Genomic DNA, 22,020 nt, shown 5'->3' on the forward strand with positions numbered 1-22,020 from the left:
AGTTCTATTTACATGAATTTTGTTTCTAAACTAACACAGTATCATTTAAAAAAAAATACTTGTTTTAATTCTATGCACTTTAGATAGAAAGAAAAAAAGGTTACCATGGATGAAAAAAAAAAAAAAAGAACCTCAGCAAGTTATTGTTTTGATGCCATAATTAGGAAGGGAAAATGAAAGTCAGCAAAACCACAGTTTTAGAAAAGTGGTTATTAGATTTTCTTCTTTCCACTGTGGAAAAAGTCCTTCCTGTTGAAGAAGGCAGTGAAATTTTATCACAGCTATTGCTATTCATAAATCTTATATCTATTTTAATTCAATCTGGCCCTAGCCTCTGAGTCGCTGCACCACAATTTGATTACTATAACCATACTTTTTAACTGCTGTCAGGAAAGACAGCGCCTTACACAAACATCTGCCGGAACACATGCCTGCGTTCTCCAGCACCAGCCTTAAATCACACTCTGGTGATGAATCTTTATCTGACACTAATACTTTTTAACTTCATACAGACAATTAAAATGAATTGTAGCTAAATGTACATATAACAAATCAATTTAATCTTTGGTTGTATGGTAGCATATTTTGCAAATTTCCTAAACTTACTTTCTTACATGTATCTTTGTCTAGGTGTTAAAACTTCAATTTAACAGAAAGGAGTGGAGAGATTAATAAAACACAGCTCTTACGATACTGCCATGTATTTGTAAGCCTTGAGGAGTAACGACATTTGAAATTTATCATTGCCGTTTAAAAAAACTTCCACATTTATGTGTGGGAGTGCCATGCTGGGCTTCATTCTATTGTAAGAGTGACCAAAGTTGAGTCTCTGCCCTCTAGGAATTATTAATACAATAAAAATTCAGACAAACCCATCACCTAGGATAACAAACTAGATGAACATGTCACTGCTGCCTCCAGACTCCCACGGTCCTCAGTACGGATCTCTGCTACGGTCCCTAGCACATTTATTCCACCGTTAGCTGCTCACGTTCCTCCGTTCAATCAGGTGCACCTGACGTCACGGACCACCACCACAGTTCCCAGCCCAGGGCACAACCCTGACTGTCAAGTGTGGCTCCTCCACTTGTTGGCTAAATGACCACCCTTATCTTCATGTTCCTCCAGCACAGTTAGTCCTGTCTTATTTATTAATGTCTAGTACACAGCAGGTATGGAATAAACACTTGAAATGAACCGGTATACTGTGGAAGCTTAGTAAATAATTTGTTGGGTGGATGGATGGGTGGATGGGTGGGTGGATGGGTGGGTGGGTGGATGGACAGAGGGAAGGACAAATGGATAGATGGATGGACACACCAATGAATCCACTCTGCACAGTGGGAAGACCAGTGGAAAGAAAAGAACATTTGTGGGACATATACTAGATTCTAGGTGTAAAGCATTCCCTCCTACCCCAGTCCCAATCTCTTATTATTTCTTTTTCACATGTAAGAAAATCGAGGCTTAAAAGATGCAAATTCACCCAAAGGCACAAACTGATACGATCTAAACCAGTTTGTCAAAGCTCAAGTCCACTGGTAAAGGGAAACTTCTTTTGTTTTTAAATTCCAAAAACTTCAATTATTGTGTTTTGTTTTCTCCATAATAATGGCTGTAAAAAAGTCTAGGAAAGACAGCCACAGCCGTGGAGTAAGGAAAAAGGAGTTGAATACCAGCTCTGCCCCATACTAGTGGTTTATCCTGGAGCAAGTCATCACTTTCTCTTTCTCAGCCTCGGTTTCCATGTCCATACAATGGAGACGACACTCCCTACATTCCAGTTTTGTCATGATCAATTAAAAGAGGAAAGTCAAAACACCTGCACAGAAGATCCACTCTTCAAGAGTTCAAGTGTTCCCATCTATAACCTTCTGCGTGTCACTGATGTTGCCTCCCCAATCACTCAACTATGAACTTTCAAGCTAATAAGGAATTCAAGAGGGCATCTAGGCCAAGTTCCTCATTCTAAACATGCAGTAATTGAGGTTCAGAGATGGAAAGTGACTTGTCCCAGATCTCCTGGCATGGCCAGGGTTAAGATTCACATTTTTTAAAATATATTTTTTAAAAATTGTATTTATTTTTAAATAGAAGGCAAGGGAGAGAGAGAGGGAGAGACACATCAATGTGTGGTTGCCTCTCACATGCCCCCTACTGGGGACCTGGCCTGCAACCCAGGCATGTGCCCTGACTGGGAATCAAACCGGCAACCCTTTGTTTCACAGTCCAGAGCTCAGTTCACTGAGCCACACCAGCCTGGGCTAAAACTCACATCTTCTGATCCCATGCCCATGTTCTTTCTCCCATATGGTCTTCCAGTCCTGGAACTCAAGTGTCCATTTTATAAATGTGAATGTCATTACGAATAAAAATAAAAATCTTTTGAGAATTACAACACCTACATTCTACGCCTAGTGGGGTGACCCTAGGCTGTCATTTGATTTCTCTCATTAGTTTACAAGTTAGTACAAGCAGGGCGTATAGCCCTTTGAGGACAAGAAAATCTCTCTACTTCAAACCATGCAGGGCAAGATGCCCCAGATGAGGAGGCTCAGTGCAAAATCCCACCATCCGCAGTGCCCGGCACACCTACAAGAATTGTGTCCTAGGGTTTTCCTAGGACCTCAGTGCCTGAAATTCATTCCAACCAGATTTAATCGCTAATCAGGTAATTAATTAACTAGGAAGAGGGTAGTTCTACAAAGTAATCTGGTTGTAACAAAAATATGCCCGTGTTTTACCTCAAAGTCCTCTAATCCTCAAAAATTACAATCAACATATTTCTGTAAATGACACCTGCCATCTGCCTCATTTAAATTACTCTCCCATTTCTGCCTCTTAACCACCTGGGAAGCTGGGCTGGGCACCAGAGACTGCAGCCCGTTTCGGAGAAGAGGTGACTGAGTCCTGGGGCAGTTCCTCAGGCGGAGCTCCCAAGCTGGCTCTGCAGCAGGAGCAAAGAGGAGGCTCCTGGCTCCCAGCCCACTCTCATCTCCGAGACCACGGCCTCAGATGCCCCCCATACACACCAAATAAGCAGGGCGCATCTCCCCACCCCCCAAAAAGGTTATGTGCAGTATCTTCAAGGACATGGTAGCAGGCCATCACGTGTGGTCAGCAGCAGGTCAGAAACCAGCTCGCAGTGGTAATGCCTGCCTCATCCCTGGCCTTCTTTCAGTGCTTCCTAATTCAGGGATGGTATCCTTGTCCATCTAGTTCCACAAGCCAGAATCTTATCATCAAATTGTCCTTGAAGCCCCCTTCTCCCCCATTCCCTGGCATATAATCCATCATTAGGTCCTACCACTTCCACCTACTAAATCTCTCTTGAATTCATTCACTCATTCTCCTTTACCAATAAGTGAGCAAAGGTACCATCTCTCTTACCCAAACCATTGCAAAGAGTTTCTTGGTTGGTCTCTCCTTTCTCACAAACCCTTCTCAGGTGTCGTGTCTGCAGCACAGCTGCAGTGATCTTTTCAAAGCACAAATCTGATTCCCTTACCTCATTTAAGCTTGTTCAAGGCTCTCGGGGCTCTTAGGTTGAAGAGGTCACTCATACCAGCCATACCCGGTCTAGTAACAGAGCAAAATGCTCAGGTCTTTCTGACTCTGTCTTAATTCCAGTCTGCATTTTCCCACGGCCTTCAAGCATACAGCTGCTGCTACAGATACTGCTAATCATTAGAGGAATTCTGGTGAGGCTTGAGTTTTTGGACAAACAGCCCCTTGCCGGGGATGCCTCTCTCAGAGAGGTGAGGAAATAGGTAAGAAATAATGATTATTTATCAGTGATTTGCAGGAGCCTCAAGACAGGACTCAGATTAGCAACAGGTCAAGGAAGAGGAAAGGAAGAGGAAAGGAAGAGACTTAGAGATTTTTGTGTTCTTCCCTGAGTCCCGGAAGGTGCCCAGATGTTAATCACCTCTTGCCCCTCCCGTTCTCCCTTCGCTGGATGCAAAAGAAGCCTGAATTCTGGGCTCTCAGAAGATGGACTTGGGGGAGCCCTAATGCCCCCCATCTTCGAGATCAATAAGCCTTTCCTTACTCCAAACTCTGACGTTTTGGTTTTGCATTCTGGCCTCTGAACTCTGGCCTTTGAAGCATCAGGCACAGGGGCCGCCAACCAGTAACAGTCTGCTCCTGCAGGGTTATCCTGCACCACACTCTCCCTCACCCTCGAGTCTCTCAGTGCCTCAAAACAAGCTCCCTCTTGCCTCAGATGCTCTGCTGTGTCCTTCCTCCTGCCCCTTCCTCTAGTTAACTCTCACTCACCTGCCCACTCTCAGGTGGAGAGTCACCTTCACGGGAACATTATCCCTGACCCCCCAGACTAGTCTCAGAGGCCCCTATGATGATGTTCTCAGAGCCCTAAGTACCTCTCCTGGAACTCGGTAATTAGTTGTGATTACACTATAGTTGCAATTTTACATTTAATTTGGAGATTATTATTCACATAACACTATCTGCCAAGAAAAGAAGCTCCATGGGGTCAGAAACCAGGTCTGGTTTTGCTCACCACTGTACACAGATTTTACTTAACAGTACCTGGTCCATAGTAGGCCCTTACTAACTATGAAGTAAATAAATAGTAAGGCAGGAAAAGGAAAGGAAAGTAATAAATCTCCCAGCACTGGCCCTGTACCAGGCACTTTGCTATGTATGCATTTCCCATTTTCATTAAATCCTCATGACATTCTAATGCAAGTATCATTAACCAATTTTTTTCTAATTGATTTTAGAGAGAGAGGAAGGGAGAGGGAAAGAAAAAGAGAGAGAAGCACAGATTTGTTGTCCCACTTATTTGTGCATACACTGGTTGATTCTTACAAGTGTCCTGACCGGGGATTGAACCCACAACCTTGGTGTACCGGAACAACACTTTAACCTACTTAGCTACCCAGCCAGGGCCTCACTAACCTTTTACAGATGTGAAAGCAGGCTCAAAAAAGCAAAGCGATCTGCCCAACATCACACAGCAAGTAAAGGGCAAAGTTGGAATTCTAATCCAAGTCTGGCAAACATGTTTTTTCCACTGCCAAATTCCGCCTTCCTTTGAAAAGCCTCTAAAGCAGGGGTCCCCAACCTCCGGGCCTGGTAGGAACCTGGCTGCATGGCAGGAGGTGAGCTGGAATGGGGTGCACTTCAACCACCCAACCCCCGAACCCTGTCCGTGGGAAAACTGTCTTCCAGAAACAGGTCCCTGGTGCCAAAAAGGTTGGGGACCACTGCTTTACAGCCAATGGCGAATTCTACCTCCAGTGGGAATTTCTAGATAATTCCACGAGAGGAAGCCACCCCAGACTGTTACAGTTCAGAACAAAGTGGAGAAATGAGACCGCGACAGAAAGAGCTCAGACTGGAATAAGCTAGTTTTAAGAACTCAGCCTGAGAATTTAACTTCAGAGCAGGATGCTGAAAACCCTATCCTGTGTAAGTTCATTTTAGAACCACCCAGACAAAAGTCCCAAAGTCTCCCCTTGGGATCTGCAACATAATGTCAGTAACGGGAAGAGGAGTGCATTAACACAATGGGAAGGGGGAAATAATCTCATCAAAAGGTGTTTTTTATACTAATGAACTTGGTCCTTCCATTAGTATGCTATAAGGTGTAAGAAGGTAGTGAATTTCTAATACTGTCTTTTAGAACACACTCATCAAACTGGTCCACGGAGAGGAGGACCAGCAAAATTCTGTCCCAGAGATGAGCTACCAAGAGAGCCACTGACGGGACAGCTTCAGGACCTCACTCTCCTTCACTTGAAAGGGATGGAAAACAAAGCCGATGGAAGAGTGAGACAAACAGCTCCTAATTCAAAACATAGTAGATTTCTCCCTTTTTTAAAGAATTGTTTCTTAGTGGGCACTAAGCAAGTGAACCCAAGGAGCGCTCTTATTAAAAAGGAAGGGAGTGGGGGGCAATAACATTATTTTATTATGCAGCCAACTTCTCAGCCCCTTACGGGAGGGGGCACTGGCCACCTTGGAGGGTGGAGAGGAAAGGAGCAAGCTCTGGCCCGCAGCCTCACCTCTGCTCAGGCAGCAACAAACAAACGCATTTGTGTAGACACAACCAGCACTAAAAAGTCCAGGTTACAATTTTTTGGAAAGGGATTCTGAAGCTAAAGTGACTTAACATATGAGAGGGGACCATTCCCATGATAGTATCAAATATGCCAAGTTCAGATTGTTCCTCAAAAGGCAATTTTTAAAACACGATTTTAATTCGCTGACCTTTTCTGAGTTTGCAACATTTCTCAGTGGCTTCCGTGTTTTTCTGCAAAGTTTTAAGTGAGTTTCTTTGAAGAGAGCTATTTAATGCCAATGATTGTAGAAAACATTTGTTCATAATTATCCAGACATAGACTGGAACAATGCTGAAACAAGAGCAGCATGCAAAAATGTATTTAAGGACTATCATCCCAAAATGCTGCTAAAAGCTATTAACCAGTATGTGTTAATTGCCACAGCATTCATATTAATTTTCACTTCAGGCTCGACATTGTGGAATATTTCCCCTGATACATTTTAAACAAAGTTTAATTTAAGGAACTGCTTCTATCAACACTTATGAAAATTAACAGCCAAGCAATTAGCACTCATGAATTATCCCTTCCCCCATGCTCTCTGCAGCTTCCCTGTTAAAACAGTTTCAGAAATGGTTACTTTCTAACAAGTTAACATCATCAAAGTCACAGTTGTCTATATGAACCAGAAGTGGTTCTGCCTTTTTAAGCACCTGTCAAGGCAAACATTCTCCTTACATTCAGGGTAGACTTTAAGTCAATAAGAAAAATATTTAACATTTTAGTAAACTGCCAAGCAATTAATAATATGGAACTACTTTCTCACCTGAAGTTTAAAAAAAAAAAAAACAGTCATTCCTCCAAAAAAGAAATAAAGGAAGTAATTACCTGACTTAAGCTTCCATTTAAAGTTAAAGGCCAAATCCCACTGGCCTCCCTGGACCAGTATCAACACACAAATCACCCACCTCCAGTCTGCTACCCATCTTGTTTCACGATGCTACTCTGATCTCCCGATTCTTTTCTTTTTTCCACACTGTACAACCCCCTTCAGTGCTCACAGCCCACAGATAAGGAGGCTGGGCAATGGTTCGAGGTGGCAGTTTACCCTGGCATGGGTGCACTATGAGAGAGAGGCCCACAAGGGAGGGCCCACCATAAATCCATTACCACGCTCGGCCTCCCGATTTTAAGAGCACATTTTCTCTCACTCCATCCCGTCAACAGTCCAAGTTAATAGGAGAGACAGCATCACTGGCCCCCCAACCCTCCAGAGAGAGAGGAAGAGGCAGAAGTGGGGTATTGGCTGAGTGCTTCCTATGGCTACATGTCTTGCTAGACAGGTCTTATGTCAGTTACTCCTTCTGAGGAAGACACACGGTCGTCACCTCATTCCGCAGAGGAGGACCGGGACTTCCAGAGGGGCAGTATTAGGCTGAGGTTACACCCTAAGTCGGGGAGTCAGGATTCAAACTCAAGTCTTACCACAAACTAGGGCAGCTTTCAAACCAAACGACAGTGCTTCTCGTTGTCCTAGGTGCTTTCTCCCACAGCATCTTCCCAGCTGATGGTCTGCCAGTCTGGGAAGAAGGAACTCTGCTTTCACAGGTAGAGGAACTGACAGTTTGGAGGTGAAAAAACCTGACAGAGATGTCCGGCACCATTTCTTTGTAGTCAGGGTGTTGACAGGAAACGGGCATTTGAGCTTTTGATGGTCTATTGATGATAATATTTGCAAGCTCAGTTTACCCAAAATAGTGATGACTAGCAAAAGCTTCTCAAGTGGTAAGGCATGGGAAGGAAAGGGATGGGCACTTGAAACATGACTTCATGTGAAACAGGCGGAGGGACCGGGCAGCCATCCACACAGTCCGGTGACTTAAATCAGGGCTCGGCGTTCACCGCCATAGAGCCCGCTGCCGCACACGCCGCAGCAGGTCCTCGCCGTGCCCCACACTTCCCACACACAGCGCTGGCAGGGCTGGCACGAGAGGTTCTCTGACTGTTTCAGCCTCTAGAACAGAGGTTTGGTTTTGTTAGTGAATCTGTTCAGAGGTCCCGCTTTCAACGAGCCTGGAGGATTCAGGCAGACGGGTGAGCCCGGCTTTGCCTTATTTAACTAAGCATTCCCTAAAACCACTTGCAATCTATCCTGGACATTTTTCAATGATCAGTAAGCAGACTTATTAATAATCTATTAATTGAAAACAGGTCACAGGTAGCATCACCAATTTGTCAAAGAAATAATATAAACATAATAATAACCTGATCAAAAATAGTCAACATTACAACAAAGCACATACCTAAGTATGTGTAGCCTTTCCCTCTCAATTGTATGCCTTCAAGAAATTAATCAACCACAATTTTAAAAAATACATTATTAACCAAAAATTATTCCAAAGAAGTCACTTTAACTTAGCACCACAGGCCAACGACAATCCAGTCTGCACAAACTGTCAGACACTGGGTGCTCCAGCTTAACCACAGCTGTAAAGCCACATCAAAAACAAAATCCTTTTCCAAATCGAATGCTAGCTTCATCTTAAGGAGTATTTCACAGCAGTTAGTCTCTTGAGGAAATACATAATTAAGTAGTTTTTTAGCATATTTAATTAGACCCCAAACTCTTCCCTGTCCCCTTCTCTCCCCAATTATGTACCATTTGCCCAAGAGACCGGAGCAACTCAGTTAATTATGTAAATAAGGCAAGCGTTATTCCCAGGAAGAGCATTGTGAATATTTGTAGGGGAAAAAACACAACATATTTTAGTGGCTTTAACAAACCTTTGGGAAAAAAATAGGACTAGCAATATACATGGGAAAACCTTACCATTTGAGCAAAAAGCGGAGAGTTCAATGACAAGATGGTGAATCATTAAAAAAGGACATTCATTTCACTTCTTAAATATGAGCTGAATATAAATAAAATAATTTTAAGTTACAACAGCAACAAAAATTTAGTGCTGAACGTCAAATGATTTATGGGGAGAATCAATCTGGAAATTATTAAAGTCGACTCTCCCAGAAAAGGCATTATTATCACAGGGTTGACATGATCTTAACTCCAGAGGCAGCCATGGTGCTGTTATAACTACTACAATCCCATTATTATGCAATCACAAAATGCTAATTTGATCATTTTGAGGTGTTATTTGAATAGTCATTTTAATTTCTAGGTTACAAAAAGGCTTGACTCAACTATAATTCTCTATTAATCATTGAGATGTCACTGAGTATCATATTGATGCATTTCACAAAGATAAAGAAAGACTAATTTAATATGTACAGTACAATATCCTTCAAATATTAGCCACTTTCATTACATATCTGCCAAATGCATCAATATTAAATAATAGATGAGAACAAGGGTTTAATTGTATTTTAGCAATTGTAATATGTAGGATAATAATAAAATAGCATCTCATCACAAGAGAGACTTATATAAATCTTTCTTAATCAGTGTGTAATGGTGACTGCCCCTTGCTCACACTCTTTTCTGATTACAAATAGACCTGATACGACAAAAGCATCAAGGGCCTTACGTGTAAACATGTATCTAGCAAAAAGAATTCCTTTGTGACTGAGGAAATGGCTTCTTTATATTTTAAAAAAATTTCTCCTTGTTACTTCAACATTCCATATACACCAAGCAGAGGTCACAACCTTCTGATAAATTCAAACCTGAGTATTTATAAAAGAATCTGATGGTATGTTGAGAATTCTAGAACATAATGGTTTAAAAGATCTGTGCTATCTTGTTGGCATAAAAACATTATCACCTATTAACTATTCCAGCAATTACCTCCCCAAACAATGAGATGGTTTCCGGCAATGGAAGCAAATTCCAACCATGTGACCTAACCCAATAGCTTCTCACCTGTCTAAATGAATCCACTGCAGTGTAGTATTTAAGAAAAAAATCCTCTACAGTCCAATTTGCCATTTCTAGAGGCTGACATTCTTGTCCCCTAGGGGGACCCTTCCTTCTCTTCACTGCATTCCAGGAGAAGAAACAGAGGAAGGCAGCAGGGGCTGGCTTCAAGACAAGCTTCACATCAGTGCAAGAGCTACTTTACTAAAACTACTTGCAGGTGTTTTTTGAAGGATACTCTGAGCACATTAGAATCTTTATGTTATTCATGCATTTTGTTTCCAGTTCTCGCTCCCTTTCCCCACCAACTTGAATAACCTCACGTGCCGACGCCCACACATGCTCACTTAAGCCGATGGAATCCTGCTGCATTGTACAAGGTGAAGTGTTTTGAAGCGAAAACATCTTGCTCAAAGATGACAACTCACAGAAGCAATATACAACTGGAACTTGAATATGAAAAACGCAAACATAAGCTATATGTTTATTAATTGCAATGGTGTTGAAATAAGACAAATTGTACCCAACCCCTCCAGGCAACAAGCAATCACTCAGCACCTCTATGCCACAGCCAGACAGCAAACATAATGGCAATAAATATAAAAATCAACTGCTACTGACTTCTGAAAGAGGCCCAGCTCAGCAGAGACACACAGAATGGCAGGGAATGTGGTGAGGGGGGCAGGAGGCACTATACTCCACCTAAAAATAGTGGCCATTTTTCTAAAAGGAAAATAAACAAACTAATGTTACAATCGCAAATTGTTAGAACAAACAGAAAAAAAGTCTCCTGCATAGCAAGTGTCAAAGGAGATTCCCTACAATGAAACAGTGGCAAGCAAAGCAACGGCCTAGAATTCTGAAATGAAGCTCTAACCTTAATTTCTGTAGTTATAATCAAGACTCAGACAAGACAATGCTGCCTCCCAGAACCACTTTCAAGGCTTTCCCAACACAATTAGACCTTGATTAATCACAACCCAACTAACCCAAACCCTTAAGTACACTTAGGAGATAAAAAAGAAAAAAAATACAGACATATCTCAGGACTGGTTTCATCTCAGTACTTCTGAACATTATTACTGTGTAAACAACACTAAACCCAATTCAGACTGTTTTACATCCTCAGACTTAGAAAATGTGTGACATTCTATAATTACTCTGAATCATTTTCTAAAACCCAGTATCGAATAATATTAATATTGTTATTATTATAATATTACTAACAATTCCACTCAATTGTGGTTTTACTTAAAGCAGCAATTTTCAACCTTGTTCATCTCATGGCACATATAAACTAATTATATTAAAACTGTGCGGCACACCAAAAATATATTTTTTGCCGATCTAACAAAAAATAGATACAATTTTGATTGATTTACAAAAAAAAAATTGTAGTTACCTACCCTTTTTACTCCAAAGTGACTTTTGAAAAAAGCAGGTGCCTATATTTGTATATACAGATTTCTGGTACCAAGAATTAACCAATCAGATGCAACCTTATTATGCAATGTAACCAATAAGATGCGAGTCTATTATATGACCTATATATTTTATGGTACAAAACGGGGCGCTCACACCGAATGGCTATTCTTGTGTTGGCTGTTGCCTTTTTTTTTTCAACTTGACAATCTAAGGGAAAAAGGGTCAGTGCCCCTACTACATGTTTTAAAAGTTCTTGCGGCACTCCAGTGTGGCGTGGCATGCCAGTTGAAAATCACTGGCATAAAAGGGACAAAGGCTTCATTTTTACTTACCTTGCCATCAAACTTGGAATACTCGTTAAAGGGGTTATTCAGTTGCAGCGGGCACTGCTCCAGGCGTACGGATAATATTGACTGCTTTCCAGAACTTGGAGGTTTTTCTTTGAGGGACTTTTTTTCAAACAGTGACTTTAACTCCTGGGCTGTGACACAAGAGGAAGACAAAAACATCTTTGTGATTACGCAGAGAGACAAGCCTGTCCGCCTTCCCTCAAAAGTCTTCCGTGTGACCTTAGAGAGGAATACATTCGTGTCTAATCTGTGCAAAACGCCTCGCACATACTTCAGCGTTTGTGCACTGAAAAACACGCAGATCAGGACTGCCAGTTTAGAAGGACTAGGGTTTAAGGAGGGGGCAGAGTCAGACAAACGAACCACACAGCCATTCTGTAAGAAGCACGCTCACAGCTAGGGGAGCTGAGCTCTGACTGGCTTTGCCACTATCAGCTGTGTGATACTGGATGATTCACTAAACCTTTCTGGGCTTGTCCAACTCAATCATCTTGAAGATCTCTCCTGGCTCTAATATTGTGTGATTTTGGAATTTTAGTTCTTCAAGGTCAAGGTCTACATCTTTACCCTCTCACAGTCTCCAATGACACCTAGCACAAAAATCGGGAAGACAAAGCTGAGGAGTGGGAGAAGGAGAAAGAGTATTATAATAATAGTAGCTGACATTTACTAAGCAAGCCAAAGTATCTCGTTTACTGCTCTTAACAAGCCTCGAGGTACATCGTAGCATTAACTCAATTTTGTCAATGTGGAAACTGAAGCTTAGAATACGTTATTAGCCCTAGGCCACAGACACAACCAGTAGGTGCAGAGCTAGCTGCGCACCCAGCCAGGGCTCTTGGCCATTAGGAACTAATGAACGAAGTAGACTCTCAATAAATTTTGTTGCATGAATCAATGAATAAAATAATTACTGAAGGAATTTTGATTCAATTACTCATTAGTAAACCAAGACAAGTTGGTTCTACATCTTCTTAAAGATCATTTAATTCTCTAAATTAATCTGAGTATCACTTAAGCTCGTAGCTCGATGATAAGTACATGGGGGTTCATTACACCTTTTATTCTGTGAATTTTAAGAAAATTTCACATGTGGTTTTTAAAATAAATCTATTTTAGACCTTACGTTCTGCAACAGGTAGGGTCAACTCCATTCTGCTCTTGAATAAAGCCCAAATGAACTGAGAGAAGTCAAAGAGAACTCTGAAACGCTCTCTTAGAACTCTTATGAGTCCCTATAGATTTTAAGTGGCAAATTCTTTTTTAAAATGTGGCACTTGATTATCCAGTTACAGATTCTGAATATTTAAGTCCACGTAATCAACAAAGAAATGTACAATTGAAAAAGCTTTAGATTAACGGTAAAGTGGTGTTTTAAATATTAGAAGTAGTATTCTACCTGTAATCTATTAACAATTTTATTGCCGCATTCGGAAAGGAATGATCCTTTATTAAATATCTACTATGGGCCAGGAACAAGACAAGGTATCTTTTCACCTTGGCTCACAACAAGTCTAAGAGATAGATTACAGCAAACTGAGGTACAGCAAACACAAGTAACTTGCCAAAGTTATACAACTGTTACCAGCAGGGTTAGGGGTGAGGTAGTGATTTAACTCTTCCATTCTTAGACTAATCCTCAACCTCTGACATTTTCCCTCTTCCTTCCTTGCTTCCCACACCACAGAGAAACAGAAACAACCCAAACAGAACTTCTGCACGCTCTCGCCACGCCTGCACTGCCTTTCCTCCTATCGCCGTGGAAGGGCCCACGCCCCCGTCTCAGGCCAGCCTCTCCTTCCTGTGCTAGGTCCTAGCCCCTCTTGCAGACTCGATTCTCTACACCTCTCTTCACTTTCAATGTTTCCTTCCTACTGGTTTAGTTGCATTAGCATATAAAGATACTGAAACATTGCTCATTAAAAAAATATATCCTCCTTTGATAACATACTCCCTTCTAGTTACTACCCTATTTGTCTGCTTCTCAAAAACGGTTGTCAATATGCTTGCTGTCCAATTCCTCCCCACCCCCAACCCCCGGGTTCAAAGAAACTCACACCAATCAGGCACCCGGACCCACCACACCACCAAAGCGGCTCTTCTCAAGGTCACCAATGATCCCGTTGTTGCTAAATCTACTGGACAATTTTTAATCCTCATCATACAAGTCCTCTTGGTGGCATTTGACACAATTCATCACTCCTTTCTTCTTGAAGCACTTTTTTCGATTGGTTCCAGGACTCCACGCTACCTGGTTCTCACCCTAACTTTCCGGCCCCCCATCACTCTCCTTGCCAATTCCTCTTCCGCACCTTTCCTCCAATCTCTGGCATTCTCTAAGGCATAGTATTTGGACTTCTCCTTTTCTCTATCTATAGTCACACCCTTAGCAATTTCATCCAGCCTTGTTTTGAATATCATTTATAAGAGGCAAAACTAAACTGTGGCAATGTAAGTCAGAACAATCGCCTCTGGGAAGTAACCTGACTAGAAGGGGGCGCAATGGAACTTACTGGGGGGTCTCGGAATGCTCCACACCTGATTAAGATGCTAGTTGTCAAAAGTCATCAAACTGTGCATTTAGCATCTCTCCCTTTCAGCACATGTAATGTACACCTCAATAAAAATGTAAGTGACGAGTGAAGGCCTGAATAGCTGCCCTCTGCGTGCTGATGATTCCCAAATGATTATCCCTAGACTTAAACACTCCTTAAAATTACAGGCTTGCATATCCAGTTTCTACTTGACACCTCCACTGGGATGCCCAATAGGCCTTTCAAACTCTGCACGGCCACACCCAACTCTTGGCCTTCCCCAAACCTGCCCCTCTTCTCACAGCCTTCTTCTCAGTTCATGGCAACTCGATCCTTTTAGGCCAAAAGGAGGGGGAAAAAAGAAGAAGAAATAGAAGAAAGAGAAAAAAAAACATCTTAAATTGTTTTTAGTAACTGTATTGTTAGTAATGACACTGGTATTTCTATGGTGGAACCAAGTTTTCAGTGTAAGAGAAAACATACATAAACATAATTTTTTTAAAAAAAGTTAAATAAACACTGTATCTTGAATTCAAATTATCAATGTTAACTCACAATGTATTTTTAAAAATTATTAAAAAATTATTTTTTTCTGAGCTCTGTGCCCTGAAAAGGCCAATGAGGCAGAGAACAGGCTGTGGTCTCTTAATGCCACTGACCAGCAGAAGAACCAAGATTCTTCGGAGAAATGGCTGACTGCTGACTTGGAGGAAGAAAGGTAGAAAAGGAGTATTGAACATCTTGTCATACAAGAAAGCAAGGAAGCTATGAAAGATTACTGAAATTGTGTCCAAAGAACTTAGAAGCCAATGTGCAAGGACTCACTAAACAAAGGGGCAATTTTAGCATTAAAGGAAAAAAAAAAACCTGTAATGAACTGAAAAATACAAAATATGCTTTAAAAACCCATAATTTCATAAAGATAAAAAGGGGGGAAACCTTTATTGTTCATCTAAATAGGATGCTAGAGAATTCTTTTGGTTCTGAAAAATTAATAGTTTTCCCTTTGCTGGTGCAAAGGGAAAGAATCAGCATTTACCCTGCCTTTACTGCAGGCACTATATCTAAGGATAACCAAATAATAGATTAGAGAAACTTCTTCCTTATATAAAACAAATTAATAAACGAAGAAAGACTGATACAATCAGAAATCACTATTTTGCAACTCCTAATGAAATAATGCATCTAGGAAATGCCCTTCATCGGCCACAAAAATCATCAGCTGACAAGCTGATGGGAGTAACTTTATAATGGATAGACAATACCTGACTCTGCCTCCAATCTTATCAAACAAACAAACAAACAAACAAAATCCATGCTTCCTAATGTGAAGCAACAGGAAATACAGATCAGCATGCACAAAACGTTCTTACCAAAAATCAAACTTCAGTGAGGAAGTTTCTAGTAACCACCAGAACAGACAATAAGAAGGACAGAGGATCGTATTAAATAAGACCCAGGGACAAGATGAGCAAAATCCAGAAATGTAGGAAATTCTATAGGACAAATGACCCAGTTTCTTCAGCTAATAATTACAAGGGAAAAACGTGAAGGAGAATCTATAGATAAAAAAGGAAATGAGACATATTAACCAAAAATGACATGTGGGCCTTAGAGCTAGACCTGAACAAATGAACTACCAAAAAAAAAAAAAAAAAAAAGAAAAAGAAAAACAGAAACGTTGGAAACAATCGAGGAAATATTTGAATTCCTGCTAGTTATTTGGAGAGTGACGGTACTGCAGTTTTCTTATGTGTTAAAAAAACATGTATTTAAGGATGCAATTACATAATAGCTGGGATCTGCTTAGAAGTCACCTGGGAGCGGAGGGGAGTTGGATGTATAAATGACTGGTCGCACGTCAACGGCAGAAGCTGGATGATGGTTGTGTGGGGGTCCACTATGCCATTCTCTCTACTTTTGTATATGTTTGAAATTTTGTATAATAAAAAGTTGTACTAAAGGCAATTTAAGCTGAAAATTTTAAAAGTAAGTAATATATCATATAATGACTCTGACCAAAGCACCTCACCCAGAGTAAATACTAAATTCCTTCCCAGATCTTCCATGAGCAAGCCTCCCGTTACTTACTCCTCTGATCCCACCCTTCCCTTCCTCACTCTCCCCAACCAGTAAGCATCCTCCCGTGCTATTCCTCGCACACTTCAGGCACACTTCTGTCGGAGACCCTTTCCTGCGCCCTCCCCTCGTTGGAGCACTCACTTCCCAGGATCCGCCTGGCTCACTCCTCCGTTTCCTGCACATCTCCGCTCAGTCACTGCCTTCCCAGTGAGTCCTTTCCTGGTCACTCTATATAGAATAGCAAATCCCCTGCCTCATTTCTTTATGCCCCTCGCCCAGCTATATTTTTCTCCAGGCTATTTATTCCATTCTGACACGTTACATTTGTTTGCGGTCTATTTCCCCTGTAAGCTCCCGAGGGCAGGGATTTTGTCTTGTTCACTGCTCTATCTTCTAGGCCTACAGCCGTGTCTAGCTATCCTTGCATACTGTAGGAGCTTAATAAATACTTGTTGGATGAACAACTCTGGACTGGAGAGGTAGGAAAAGTAGTTGAGAGGACAGGGAGCAGATCTGGAGGAGCCAGGAGAGAGCAGATGGGCACAAAGGAGCAAAGATAAAACAGGGGAGGCCGAAGAGCCCTTCCTCCTAACTCCCGGCCATTCGTAAGGCACAGCTGTATTTCCCGAGTTGCTCAACTTCAAGTTGCTCTTCAATTTCAACTTCACTTGCTTTTGTTATTTGCAACTGAAAAATCCTAACCAATATAAACACTTGGAAGTCCCCAAGAAACTCAAAACGGAAAAAAACAACAGCCTAAAAATGTAAGTATCAGGTTTATGAGAAAGCACACACTACAGCACCCAGGAAGATGAGAATGCATTTTAGAACTAATAAGGGTTCACTGAGTGGCTGCATACAAAACACACATACAAAAATAGGTTTCTTTATAAAAACAGGAAGGAAGTTATGGGGAAGAAGATGCTATTCACAAGGGTAACATGAAATACAAAACATCTGAAATAACCTTAATAAGAAATGTAAAGCCCTGGCTGGTGTGGCTCAGTGGATTGAGCGCCAGCCTGCAAAGCAAACAGTCGCCGGTTCGATTCCCAGTCAGATACATGTCTGGGTTATGCACTGAGAAGCAACTCATTGATGTTTCTCTATTTCTTTGCCTTTTCCCTTCCACTCTCTCTAAAAATATATAAATAAAAATTTTTTAAAAAGTAAAAAAGTGCAGGAACAATACAGAGATAACACCAAACACTGCATTTATGTAATATTTGTATGTATAAGAAAATACTAAAAAGATCATAGGAGGTATGATTAGAATTTTTTAAAAATATATACCCACATATGTAAAAATCTGGATATATCAAAATGTTAACAATAGGAGTTCCTCTGAATGACACAACTGGTCATTTTCATTTTTATATTGTTTTCAGATTTTCTATGATGATTTTTTTTTTTCTAGTAAAGAGGCTTTGGTAACTTTCCTGAACCCTGGCCATAGCTGACACACAGAGAAGAAAAGAAACCAGGAACACCAAAGACTCCTCAGTACTTGACGTTCCACGGGCAGCCCCCTTCTGGGTACACGCCAGCTACAGTACGGGAGAGAATAAAGCAGGGTGGGAAGACCAGCGTCTTTGACATAAGACTGGCCAGGAGAAGACTTCTGGCTTTGCCAATTACTGCTTGTTTAAGTAAGTGATTCGGGAAAGTTACTTAGCCTCTGGGCTCCAATTTTCTCACCTACAATACAGAAATATTAACAGCTAATCTGTTATGTTTGCATGAAGATGAAGCAAACTTAGTGGCTGGCATGTTACATACCAGTAGTCCTCTAAGCTCAGAGAGCTTCTGAAAAATACAGATTTATGGACTCCAACCTCCATCTACGGAATCCCACAGGTAGGACCCAGAAATCTACACAGGATGTCATTATAACATGCACTTTTGGATGCGGTGCTGATTTTTATACAGCCACTGCATCTGGGAACTGTTGTTTTAAAAACCAGTAACGGAAGTTACATAACAAAAACTTCAGAAATATTCGTAAGTAATTGATATAATCCACATCACTGCTCTGAGTTGTTACTGAACTTCACGTGTAAATAGCTTTGTCTTGCAACGAGACTTCAGACTTCCTGAGGACAGGGCTCACGTGTCTTCCACAAGCGCCAAGCAGCAGAGTCACCATGCACGCAGACGTTACGGAAAAATACCTGCTAAGTGACTCAATGAATAAAAGTAACAGCTACTTTGGTAAAGAATATACCAAGACCATTTAAAAACAGTAAAATTAAAAATACTGGGACCTTGATTCGACACTATTCCTGATCAAGCTTTCTTCTGATGACCATCTTCACATTTACTCATGCTGTTTCGGTTATGGAAATACTAAAAAGGATCTTACTCTAAGGTATTTCATTTATCATGAGGTCTCACGGCATATGGATCAGTATGTTCATAAAGAACTTCGGGGTATGGACCAGATGGCTTCTAAGATCCCTCCCAACTCCTCTATTAAAAGGCTGCGTTTATGCTGTGTCTTAAAGGACAGAGCACATTAGAATAATTGTGGAAGAACACTCCCATGGAGGTCATCATATTCATAATGAGGATTCTTTTAGTGGGGAATGAAATAAAACAAAGATTAAAAAAAAACAGTTATTTTGACAAAACATAAATAGCAAACAGAATGAAAAAAGAAATAAGTAACCACCTAACAAAATTTCTCAATTAAGATCGAAAGGCTTTGGCCATGACGCTTCTTGCCAGGAGAGAGAGATGTCTGAGAGACGAATGAAAACAGAATGGCTGCTCGGTTCACCCAGGAGACAGTCAGGGGGCAGCTGGCTCCACTTCTCTAGCGCGTTTCCGGATACCCAGAATGCCCAGCTGTGGTCATGATGGAACCCAGCTTCACAGAGAAGTCAAAGACATTCTCTTGTGCACTGATGAGGTTCACTCTAAATGTCAGGAGTAACCACCAGGTAGGCTACTGGTCTGGCAAGAATCAAGGTCAACATTTCAAAGCATGAACAGGCAGATTAGGAGCTTTTCCAGAAATAAGATCACGGGATCGATTATTGAAATCTGTGAGAGGCAAAAATAAGAGGAAAGAAAACTGAGGGAGAGAGAGGTATTCATATATAATGGATAATGTAGTTAACAAATGAAAATAAAAGGGGACTATTTATTTCTCCAATGTATTCTGTAAAACACTAAACATTGTTAAAGTAGATTAAACTTTAAGGGGTGAATGGGAGATATATCAAAATTTATTATATGTATGTAATTATTACATTATTGGATGTATCAAAATTTAAGTTGAACTTATTTCTCACATTTTAAAAGGGATTAACATTTGAGGCATTCTATCCATCCTATTATTTACTGATAATTTTTTAAGATAAGGAAGTGAAGACGACAAAACGAAGGGAAGCTGGAGAGACGGCTTAAATAACCTGACTGTTCATTAAAGAGATTAATAGGAAAATCATTAACATGTAAAAAAGTGAATAATATACATCATATAAAGGTTTTGCAGTCTGTGCTAAATACAACAGAGAGAAGTATTAGCTGGTTCAACAAAAAAGAACAGGCCCTGGCTGGTGTAGTTCAGTTGGTTGGAGCGTTGTCCCATTCAATCCCTGGTCAAGGCAATGCCTGTGTTGTGGGTTTGATCTCCTATGTATCCGTTGCCTTCAACCGATGAATGTTTCTCTCTCACACTGATGTCTGCCTGTCTGTCTGTCTCTCCCTCCTTTCCTTTTTCTCTAGAAGCAATGAAGAAATATCCTCAGGCGAGGATTAAAAAAAAAAGACCAGCCTAGAGAGATTTCTAATGCATCCAGAAGAATACAGTCCTGGCCAGTAGCTCAGGTGGGCAGAGTGTCATCCTGACATGGCAAGGTTGCAGGTTTGTTCGATCCCCTGTTCAGGGTACACACAAGAATTAAGCAATGAATGCATAAATAAACTAATTTTCCAAAAAAAAAGAAGAAGAATATATAGGAAGTCAAAGAAATTAGATGTAAAAAGGAGAAGTGGGATTGTAGCTTCTAACTTACTCATGATTTTGAAGCGACCATTAAGAAAATCAGACCCACTAAGCACTCAGGTTGCAAGCATCATAGGAGAAAGCAATAACCACTTAATATAGCACAGTTGAGCAGAAAGAGATTGGCCTTTAGATGCAGACAGTGCTAGACACAAAACATGGCTCTATACTGCACTACCACTTCCTAGCCCTGTAACTTTAGCAAGCTTAATCTCTTTGAGCCTTGGTGTCATCTGTCTCACCTAATCAGCGATATGCACGCCTTATAAGATTGGTGCATTAGAGGTAATGCATGTAAAGTGCTTAGAACAGCACTAGATAGGTGTTGATGTTAATGTAATAATCATTAATATTGTTAGTTTGATAATACTATGTAGCAATGGAGTCAGTCAACAAAAATTTATTAGATATCTATTAAATGCCAGGGTAGCACTGGGCGGTGCTGGAAAATACAGAAGACGGACTGCAGACATTTCTTTGAAAGAAGGAAAAAAGAGAAAGTGTAGGAAACATAATATAAACATTGGAAAATATTTTAACAGCACTTTATTTTGAATTTTTCTAAAGTCTTCCCTTCTTACTGAGATTGAAGCTTTGAAAATATATATTAATATGTATTTTTCTTAATATATTTATCATATGAACATATATTGCAAATGCTAATGATATCAGCAACATAATGGTTTTAGGGTAAAGGAAGAGAACTAGAAATATGCAAAAAAGATGGTTGCTGGGGCCACTCAGAAGGCAAGGTCAAGTCTAGGCTGGAACTGCCAGGAGGAATCTATAGCCCAGAGGCCCACCCAAGTCAAAGGTACTCCTTGGCTATAAGAACAAGGTACTGGCACAACAGTTTGTACAAAATGTGCCTGCCCTGCACCCGTCAATTCCTGTGACCCAGAATAAAGAGTGGCCAAAAAGCTAAGACCCAAAGAACACCCAGCTTCAGAAGACCAAGGCACCCAAGTGAAAAAGTTCAAAGTTCAAAACACAAAAGGTACCTGCCCAGAGGGTTTAAAAGAATGATTTAAAAATAAAAGCTCTTATACAATAATACACACTAAATATATAAATCTCAAGTTAACAATTAAAATTATTTCCATTTACCTGATTGCTTAGAATTTCTTTCTTTCCACTGAATATTTTTGCATTTGATCTGGTTTTGTCTCTCTTTTCGAAGTCGTTCTAATCTTTGAGCTTGAAAAGAAATATTATAACTATAAGTTTGTCAATGAAAGTTTACTATAAACAAAGACATAATTAACTACCTTCATATGAATAAAGATGTTTTATATTTCATATGTAGGGGAAAAGTCATAAAATTTTAAAGGTGGCACCCCTGAAAAGCAAATACCAACAAAAACATGAAAATATTCTTGATTTATAATTGAAATTAGAGGATATAAAACATTAATAGAGATCATAAAGATAGTATTAACATGGAAGAGAATAATAAAATGTGAAAACTTCTGTGATTAATATGACATTTCATTATATAAATCATTAATAACGGTCTTAAAGGAATTTTAATGCACAAATGAACTGAAGTGAATATTACATTACAGGAATAAAATTACTGTTATGAATTACTCTACCCGTTTCAAAAATTAAAGATAAATGAACTCAGACTAGACTATTAAAGTTTTAAATATAAAATCCTTTATCTAAAAATCATGAAAATTATAAAATGTCAAAGCTATATAAATTAGCATAGCTT

General features: G+C 40.3%; 1 protein-coding gene and 1 non-coding gene across 8 annotated transcripts in view; both read right to left on the reverse strand.

Moving 5' to 3' along the window:
- The window catches only part of MAPKAP1 (MAPK associated protein 1), a 208,809-nt gene that overhangs the window by 161,395 nt on the left and 25,394 nt on the right, over positions 1–22,020 (reverse strand). For 4 of the 7 annotated variants that reach the window (XM_045846398.1, XM_045846396.1, XM_045846399.1 and 1 more), the window contains 2 exons: positions 21,411–21,500; positions 11,658–11,806 (listed from right to left, as the gene is read on the reverse strand). In XM_045846398.1, the coding sequence (XP_045702354.1) occupies positions 11,658–11,806; positions 21,411–21,500 (239 nt within the window). The remainder of the gene's footprint in view (positions 1–11,657; positions 11,807–21,410; positions 21,501–22,020) is intronic. The other 3 variants (XM_045846402.1, XM_045846401.1, XM_045846400.1) reach the window with 1 other exon arrangement.
- LOC123823619 lies at positions 7,064–7,204 on the reverse strand. The gene has a single exon (XR_006786556.1). It is a non-coding gene; the product is annotated as a small nucleolar RNA SNORA42/SNORA80 family (small nucleolar RNA).

Source organism: Phyllostomus hastatus, unplaced genomic scaffold (genome assembly GCF_019186645.2).
Source record: "Phyllostomus hastatus isolate PE091 unplaced genomic scaffold, TTU_PhHast_1.1 phas_contig_495, whole genome shotgun sequence".
Lineage (NCBI taxonomy): Eukaryota > Metazoa > Chordata > Mammalia > Chiroptera > Phyllostomidae > Phyllostomus > Phyllostomus hastatus.